At 41.6% G+C, this 9,667-nt stretch overlaps 1 protein-coding gene across 1 annotated transcript in view; it reads right to left on the bottom strand.

Moving 5' to 3' along the window:
- Positions 1 to 5,473: 5,473 nt before the first annotated feature.
- The window catches only part of DHX34 (DExH-box helicase 34), a 1,224,470-nt gene continuing 1,220,276 nt past the window's right edge, over positions 5,474 to 9,667 (bottom strand). The window contains exon 17 of the mRNA XM_069644554.1: positions 5,474 to 6,553. Within this exon, the coding sequence (XP_069500655.1) occupies positions 6,423 to 6,553 (131 nt within the window). The 3' untranslated portion in view covers positions 5,474 to 6,422. The remainder of the gene's footprint in view (positions 6,554 to 9,667) is intronic.

The raw sequence follows: 9,667 nt of genomic DNA, 5'->3' as shown, positions 1-9,667 counted from the left end.
AATTCACTGGTATGGTCCGATATCCATTCATAGTCCAGGGCTTTGTCAATTGTTTTCTTAATGACTTCTTTGATAGCCATAGTCGGGTCATTGTCTAATACCATATATGTTCCTTCATCTCTTAGTAATTTAAGACATGCTTCATTGTACATTTCAGTTTCCATCATTACCAATGCTCCGCCCTTGTCTGCCGGCTTGAGTGTGATAGTATTGTCCTCAGATAGTTCTTTGATCATTTCAATTGATGCCTCCTAATATTAAGTTTGCTGGAAGTACTGAATTTCAGACGTTTTAGTTCTTTGGTGGTTTTAAGTTTGAATAAATTGATAGCCGGATGATTGATTTGTGGGTGGAATGTACTTTTCTTTTTAATTTCAAGAAACCTATGTTGTTTACGTTGTACTGAGGGTTCTGGAATGGAGTCGAAGAAAACGTTCAGTTCCATTTTTCGAATCAGTTTAAAGAGATTTACTTCTTCTTCAAAGATGGTTGTATGGTTAGTCGGGATAAAGCAGATACCAGGATTCAGTGTGTCCTTTTGTGCTTTAGTTACATGTTTGGATGAGATATTGAAAATAATGGAGTCCTTTGTTTTTTTTGCCTGGGCTTTCTTTTTCCCTCTGCAGGTTTGTCGCCTCCTTCTATAAAATGAGGGGGGTTCAACTGTTGGTGCTGTTGAGGTGGTCGGGCTTACCGTCAGTATTGTCATTTGGATTGGGTTGTCTAGGCTGTCTTGCCGGAGTTCTGTGAGGTCTTAAGTTATTGTAATATTCTTGGCAGGAATATACAAATCCTGCGCATAGTCTAGAGTATCCCTCTGGAATTTCCTGATTTTCCGTTGTTCAATTTCTCGTTTATATGAGGAGAGTTTCTGATTGGTAATTCGTCATTTGTTTTTAACTTAGAAAGTTGCAATGAGATGTCTTCAATTTCTTGATTAATTGAGGTCAAAGATTTTGATAATTCCTCAATTGTCAATAGAATCGGATCAAGGGAGCATTTGTTGAGGATCTGTTCCCACCGTTAAACAAATGCCTGATTCTCTCTACGTATGCCCTTATACACTCGCCTCTGTTCATTTTTTGAGCAGAGCAAGACAGGATTCTATATTCAATATTTCACCACCAAACTCTTTTGTTCGTCCTGATAAAGGCCATCCAATTCTAAGCACACTAGTTCAGCTACCAGTGTCCGAAACACACCTGTGTCAACATCTCCTTCCTCAGAGCTTAATATCAACTCTGTTACTATTTACAGTTGTTTAAATCAACCTGTTTCTTCAAACTAGATTGTATGATCCCACAAGACTGTGGGACCCCCCCCTTTTTTATGTAATGACAGCAATGTTTTTTTCGAGTTAATTTACCACTTGTACAGTTTCTATACCTTTGTCCTGTGTAAGATATGATTTGTCACCATTTCATGTACCAAATCATCTCTGTTCGTTGATCACTAAAATTCATTTGTGAAACTTTATGAGAGTGGCATCTATTATAAACTTCCTTGAGTGATTGGGTTTTGTGATCTTGTTTGTCCCCCTGATCAATTGTGTGGTATCACAAGTATGACACCGACACAAAGGTATAATTTGTAAAATCTTTATTGAAGTTTCAATGGGGTTGGAGAAACTCTTACTTTGCCCTACAGCTAAGATGGGAGTAGTCTCGACCATCAAATATTAAACAAAACAGCCCTAGTTGAGTCAGTCAAATCAAAAATGACCTATATTAACAAAAACCTAATGCCTGCCCTATATCTTGTACAAAAAGTGTGAAAAGGAGAATGTGTATGCAAAGGAAAGTCGGTGTTGAAACATAAAGACTAAATGTGGCTAAGTCAGCTCTCCTCTCCACGTTGGACAACACAGAGTAATACGGTCCCTGTAGGCAAGATGACACACTCAGGCTCTTAACACAAAGTCAGTTCAAGACGTGGATTGAGGCCCACCTGGCCTTCCATGTTAAAGTCTTGCTTTCCAATCTTCAAAACACAGTTCACCAAAGGTTCATGTCGGTCCCCCTCTGTCGGGCTCAGACCTCTTAAAGCAAATAGTTCACATCTGTCTCTTTCAATCGGACTCAGACCTTTCACAGCAAAAGTTCACGTCATTCTCCCTCAGTCAGGCTCGGACCTTTCAATGAAAACAAACACTTGCAGGGGTTCCCTTCCCCAAGCTTATTTCACCTCCTTTAGGAGGTTCCCTTGCCCTAACTGATTAGACCTTCGATTTCCCTCTGTCGGGCTCAGACAGTTTCCTGATGTGTAAGACATTCAAATGTGCGTCAGTTTTTTCAATAGACTTCCGCAGGACCACTTCGACTTTCCAGCTTTCAATTCACACTCTTATGTTATTTGTCCCAGTGCTTCCTGGTCTGGGTAGTTCACTGTATTATCCACCAAAATTCAACGGTCACCTCTCTACTCTCCCCTTTTCTCTGGGTCAATTTCAATCACCTCGCTTTTACAGTTAATTCACTTTATCACTACATACTTTTCGCAGAGACATTCGAGTGGGCGACTTCCTTTTGCTGGACTACTCAGTTACTCAGTATCGCTGACTTTACAGCTATCATTATTTCAAGGTTCATTCACAGATCTGCCTTTCTTCGTGTCTCATCCAATCTTTCTTTAGCACATGTCCCTCACGTCGCTTTCCAAAAAACCAGGAGTGTGAATTTCTTTCTTGTCTTTACTGTCTTCCAGTTTACGAGTCAAGGTTAGTACCACAGACTTGGCCTCACCTCCCTGACTCTGCTGTTCACCCAGGAGGGTAGCTGCCATCCTTGAAACGCAATGCAGCCTTCTTGTTTGGGATCTGACCTTCTCCACGTGTCTTTCATGGCCTTTTGGAGGCAACAACCTCCTGCAGGAATTCCTGGGGTTCTCCACCCGTGGCTCTCGTCCCTCTGTCCGTTGCTCTGCTCCAGGAAGTTTGCCTTTGCCCCGGAAGTTCTGCTCTTATCCGTGTTCCACCTTGCTCAGAGTGTGTCTCTACGTTCTGCCTTCTATCCGTCTGAGGAGAGCTAATTGGCATCAGATGTATGCACTCAAGAGTCAAGTGCCTGACTTTGCCTGACCCAATTAACAGGACATGTCCAATGCGATGAATGAGAGTTAGCAGTATTACTCTCAGTCACCCTCTTCCTCGGCCCAGCGTTTGTGTGGAAAGGGGTGCGGGTTGAAACATCGTAGGATCCTAGGAAATAGGAGGGATTACAGGTATGGAAAAGGCAGGAATAGCACGTCTTGCCACCGGCTGCCTCACCCCCCCCACAAAGTCCCCTCACCCAGGTAATCCTCCAGCACTGGTCCACTCCCAGGAAATGAATCCAAAAGCGATGGCTGTGTCCTGGCCACCTGGATGACAAGTCCCCCAAGAATTAGCGGGTGAAATACCCTTTGGTTTCTCACACACATCTGAAACATTTTCTGGTGTTTGAAGAAGACATTGACGGCTTACCAGAGGGAGGTTTTTTTTTACACTTTTTTAATTCATGCCATGCAACAGCACTAATGCATCTTTAGTTTCTTTCAGCTCTAATTGCTTAACACAAGATAACCTATGCTCCACCCTTTTTGCTATCTCTAAAACCTCATCTAGGGTGGGGTCACCCCTTGCCCAAATTTCTTCTATTTTAATTTCTCTAACCTTTAACATACATTGGCAATGCAATTATAGGATGGGCCAAAGTTACAGGAAATAGCCAGCTCCCCGACTGTTGTAATGAACGCCTCAATAGACTCATCCTTTGAAGGGTCTTGTGTGCTAAAGTGATATTGCTGTAAAATGATGCTTACTTTGTTTCCATAATGCTAGTCTAATTTCTTTAAAATAACATTATATGCAGAGGGTAAGTCCACACCATCACCAGATGCTTGGAAGGCTTCAGACAAATCGGAGAGGCTTTTCAGTATTCTTCTACCTTTGTAACCCAAACAGTGAATTAGGAGAGCTCCAAACTCTCCAAACTGAAGTTCGGAACATGAATGGCAGTGATATAATCAATGCAATCATCTTTCCACGTTTCCTATAGAATTAAGGGTTCACCAGGTGTTTGGAGAAAGTGGGGAGGTAAGTTTGTCATAACGAAAGTGGAAAGAGGAAGAGATGATGTAGTGAACACAGAACTTTATGAGAGTGGGGCTTTGCCAAGAGCCATATAAAGGAGAATGGCAAAATTGTAGGGGCTCAGGATGAGGTCCACAACAATTGCAAAGGGGAAACGCAACCTGAGGTGTGTAAGGTGCTGCAGGATGTTGAAACACAGAATATTTGCATTTATATTGGCAAGAGAATAAACTGCAGGGCAGGGCACACAGGGTGAGAAGTCAATAAATATGCAGCATAGATGAACTGTGCATGAATTCAGGTGCTTGCAGAGAGTGATGTACCTCCACCCGTAAAGGTAACAACATAGAATGTAGGGGAGTGTACAATGGCACTCAGAGCACAAAGAGATAAGCACAGAACAAGAAGAACCAGAATAAGCAGTTGTAGGAAATGGTGTAGGCTGTAGTAAGATTAACTGAAAAAGTGATAGCTTTAAACTATATCAGAGCACAAGGGTTGGATGCAGCATAGCCCTAGAAAAAATTGTGAGTGAAATGACAGAGGTAGATATGACAAATCATAGGAGGCAGGTGCCTACAGTACTTGTGAGGAGCAGATCAACAGCTGTAGTGTGCATGCAGTCCAGCGCGCGGTCAGATGCGAGCAGTATAGGAGGAAGTCACTCAGGAAGCGATTACGAGTTCAAAGTTGATGCAAAGGTCAACGATCTAACAGAGTGGCAAGCATCTTACCGGCAAATGAAAGAGCTCCCGAAATCCCAGAGCGTGGTGGCAGACACTGCATCAGAGATGGCAGCAGGGGAGCATAGCGATTCCAGCGGGGAGCCGGAAAGGCACCTCTGAGAAGGGCTAGCCGGGCGGGTGGTAGTCGGAGGTCCTGTGGTTTGCCGGCAAAGCCTGAGCCGGAACATACAAGTCGCAAAAGTAACTCGAGCAACGCTATGAAGATCAGGTGACCAGCAGCTGGGAAGCGATGGGTCCGCTCCTCGGAGAGCAGTTCAGGAGCAAAAGAGTATCGAGGTAGTGCCAAGATAGGCAGCATGAGGATGACAAGATCCACACAAAGTAGAGAGCGGACACTGCCAAAGCCGCAGAGCACACCAACGATGCAGAGGAATGCAGCAAGCTCAAAGTGAAAAAAGAGCAGGAGGGCCTCCAGGGGTTCAGAATTAACTTGTCACCATTCTGAAGTAACAGATGTCCATAGCATTAGGTGAGTTTCAAGTAAGTATGTATTTTCTTCAAAGAAGGCCCTCCTGTCAAAGCTGGAACTCTGAACAGTGCAGGCTGCTCCCATATATATATACATTGGTGTAGAACCCTTGGAAGGTTCTATATCTCGTAGGAGATATCATAAGATGTTTGTTTGACACATGGATCGTAGCAAAAAAACAAATACAAGTTTGAAAGTGGCATATGGCCAAAACATGTTTATTAACTAAGTTAAACTGTAATCATCACAAGTTTACTTATCACAGTTACTTTTGATGTTTATGTCCTTACAAGGTATGTGTCAACCATAACATGTTTATTATTTACAGTTACCCGTGACCTATCTAAAGATGCTTTTAATGCAACAGATATGTATGACCTGATTAGGAAACATACTACAAGTGTTGAACGAAACAAAATGAATATGACAATGTTTTAATTAAAAGCATACATTTAACAGTAGTCTTGCATGCATTTAACAATTACCTCACTTTTACAATGAGACAGATGAAAGAGTATGCCGTTAATCTTAAAGCTTTACTAGTAGTTGCTTAAAGAATTCCTGCACAGAGATGGAACGTGACATGTCACATCCAAGATAAAATGTGATTTTTTAGAATACAAAATGATTTGCCTACACTGAAATATTGTCAGTGGTGGTTGAATAGATGAGGGCTGCAAAACATGAAGCATCATACATTTTATACAGATGGGATCCTGTTCCCTTAACATGATGAGAAGTCTCATCTTAGTTGAATAACATATGTAGTTGCTGCTGTTTTCGGAGAAAGGGGTTGTTTCCCCACTTTCCTGTCTAAAGAATGAAAAACAAGGGTTTTGTTCATTTCCTGCATCTTTATAATTTCCCTTTTTGATTGAGGTCACATAACTGGAACTCATAGAAGGAAATGTTGCTGTGATTGTAAATAATAACATCTTTAAAGGGTTGTAGGCATTTAATGTTCTCTGCTTTTTTCAGTTTTTCACTTAGTACATCACATTAATCTCATTAACCAGTCTGAACTCTTGTAGCTGAATATGTATGTGAACAATGCAGTAAAGTAATTGCCAAATTATCATTTGAAACAGGCCTATTATTCAAAGAGCATAGAAATAAGGCCCAAAAAGAAAGTGCTATTTCACAAATGCTGCTTCCGGTGCTTCAGGATTTCAGTGGGCGTGAACATGAAATCTGTATTGCATTTGTCACAATGGTAATGTCTTTGAAGTGATGTTTTTGAGGAGCTTCCGGATGGTTCTTCAGAGGCCACTTTGAAAAAAAAGATAACACAACATAATTCCATGTGATAAAACAAGAACATGTAATTTACATTTGGTAATGCAGTCCTTATAAATATTCTATCTTGTTGCAGAGTCATCATTTAAGAAATGTTCCCAAGTTCAAAACAGGATGGGAAAAGTTAACATAACAGAAACATACAGGTAGCAGAAGCAGCTACGTGTCAGAGCTGAGCAATAGCTATCAATAGAGGAGATGTACAAGACTCATACAGGTACTTTAAACATGTCCACAATGTCAGATACACCCAGTTACTTCTGTATCAAAAGAGGAACACAGTATTCCTCGAAGGAAAAATAGAAAAACAGGAAAAAGGGGGCAAAACATCTGTTAAGTTCCAAATTCTGTTGCATATACCGAGCAGAACTTGTTTGAGATGCTGGGTGGGCACCAATATGTTACATTAACTGATATTTATACTACGCTCATCTCCATGGTAGTGATCATACAGTGCCTCTCCTTGTCTGAGAGGTGGCCTATTTTGACATTGCCAGGGTGTTTACAGACCTTAGTATGTGGGTAAGACGGAAGAGGGTAAGAGGGGAGATAGAGAAGGGAGTTTAAATGAAAAGGCGAGTCAGTTCTGTAGTAAAGGTGGTAAGGGAGTATGGGACTCAATACGAGATTGGTGGTAATTTGGCTCTAAATCTAAAGAAGTACTGCCATACTCAATTACCATTACTGTACTTTGGTCCCATGGAGTTGTCATGGGATTACAAGTTGTGGTCATTCTCCATTTGTGGAGTCCATAGGACTCCATGGGGATTTTTGGCAGATTTACCACTGGCCGAATAACCGTCCAGTAAATTTGCCGATTTTTTGCATAACGTGGCCTTTTACCTCCAGCTTTTTGCTGGAGGTTAATCCTCCACCTCCAAAGTTTTAATTCAGTGGTGCGGAAAATGTTAATTCATTCTGACATACCTCATTCTGAAACAAAATTTTAATGTGATGCCAGAATCTATACCAGCCAATGCATGGTCAGAGATGTATATGGTGTGTAGTTGCATGAGGGACTTGAGATGTACTCAAGTGGGCCCTTGTAGCTTGGATGTTTTCACCAACTTAGTTTGCGAGAAACAGTCCATGCATTCAGTGAGAGCGCAGACTTTGCCAAGCAAGCTGAACAAATAAGTCAGCGCCAAGAGTTGCATGTTTATAAAAGGAGTGTACATGGGGAAAACATTGGGTAAAGGATAAGGAGGGTAAGGTGAGAAATTATATCAATCACGTATATTAATTCTGATGATGCTGGTTGTATGGCTACTTCTCATGGGCTATATGTGGCACCAGAGTCACTCCATCTTGGGTATGTGAAGGTTTCAAGGCCTAGCTTTCAGTCTCATAACATTTTGATGGACAATGTGAAATCTGCAGAAAGTATGCTGTAGTGTATAAACTAAGTTACCTGCAAGAATGCTTTTTATGCATTGATGCACTCAATAAAGTATCACTAGTAATGCATCCCCTGGTGTTAGCTACGGTAACCCCTTCATAGCTTTTATTATGAACAGGGCACTGCCTTGTTGGGTTAACCACCTCATCAAGAGCCCAATAGCAAAAGCAAATCCACATGCTTTTGTATTGCTTTTTAGTTGACTCCTTTCTTGATGTTAATATGATGAGCAGGTTGACATTTGAGATTCTCAAGTCAGAATAGATTAACATTTCAGGTATAAGGCTCTCACGTTCAGCCAGAGTAAGGAGTGCTGGAGAATGGACCCTTTTCGGCTAAGCAAAGAGATTCACCTCAATAAGTTGTTATAGGGATCACCTTTCAGAGTGCTGGAGGAGGTTGGAACACCGGGCCTCCAGGATTAGAGGGTGGCTAACAAATGACTTGTGTCCTCAGAATCAGAGGAGTTAGAGGAAAGAAATAAATGGCCTTTGTTAACCAATCTAAGAGGAGAGCTGAGCATTTAGCTGCGTGGCAAAAATGTCTATTTGCAGAAATCTCCAGAATTGGAGGATTCTCAGTGAGGACTTCGGTTTCATGTGTGCAGCAGATGATGGAGTATGTTAAGAGCATCTGCTGTGAAATACACCTCTGCCAACCAAAATGCATTGCCAGAAACCTAGGTTTTGATTCGGCTAAACCCACATCTCTATCACTATGTTCCAGAGTGGACGGGACCAAATGGCTCACCCCCATTTTAGTGCTTATGACAATCAAAAATATATTTTCTAAAGCTTGAGAAGAAAGGCTTCATCAGAAAGATGGATTTTAACTCCAGAAAATGTATTTGCTGGGTCGTTTCCGGAGGCTCGCTGAAGCAGTGAACATTCTGATTCAGGTGTCACCAACTGAACTACAAAGTAGCTGTTGTTAGGAAAGATTCATCTTTTGGCAATGTCCCCTCCATTGTTTCTATGGACCTTATGGCTGTCACTGAATTGGCACTTGTGAGAAGAGGAACTGTTTTTAAAGCGAGACATTGCATGGAGGTCAACTGCAGCAGCAACACCTACCTTCTCTTTAAAACCTGCTCTTCTGCATGGAGCACCATGGAGTGAGCTAAGGGAAGGCAGTTAGCAGCTTTTAGAGGCAAGCAAGGCCACACAGATCTTGACTTCAAGGTATGTACGGTAAGGCACATATTTACTTTGAAATCCATACACCTTAACATTTGGAATATATAACTTGCATAGTAAGTTGGTTCCAGAGGACTGTTCTATGGCAGTGGCAAGCCCACCTGGGCATAATCTGCAAACACTGGAGGATAATGTATTAATAAAAAGACTGCCAGAAACAATGGAAATGAATGAAAGATTGGAATCGCGAAAAGATAAGTTAATTAACTAAGATCAATTCCCTGGTCCCATAACCCACTCAGTGAGAGAGCACCTGCGGAATTCCTGCGCTAATCCTATTTTTGGAGAATTAGCTATTCAATTCAGAAGAAACCCGCCCACTAGAGAGAAATTATTTTAAAACGGCCAAAACTAAACTGCAGAGTGATTACTGATTTTTATACAAAAATGGGGTGTGCACTGACGTGCGTCAGGGGCTCAACTAAAATCGAGAAACACAGGAAGACAGTAACTTCATTAGTGATCATAATTTACTAGAGTTGATTAAGGATA

This window comes from Ambystoma mexicanum, chromosome 2p (genome assembly GCF_040938575.1).
Source record: "Ambystoma mexicanum isolate Mex_15411 chromosome 2p, UKY_AmexF1_1, whole genome shotgun sequence".
NCBI classification, from domain to species: Eukaryota; Metazoa; Chordata; class Amphibia; order Caudata; family Ambystomatidae; genus Ambystoma; species Ambystoma mexicanum.
The sequence above is the reverse complement of the archived record's forward strand: the minus strand, read 5'-3'. Positions and strand labels throughout refer to the sequence as shown.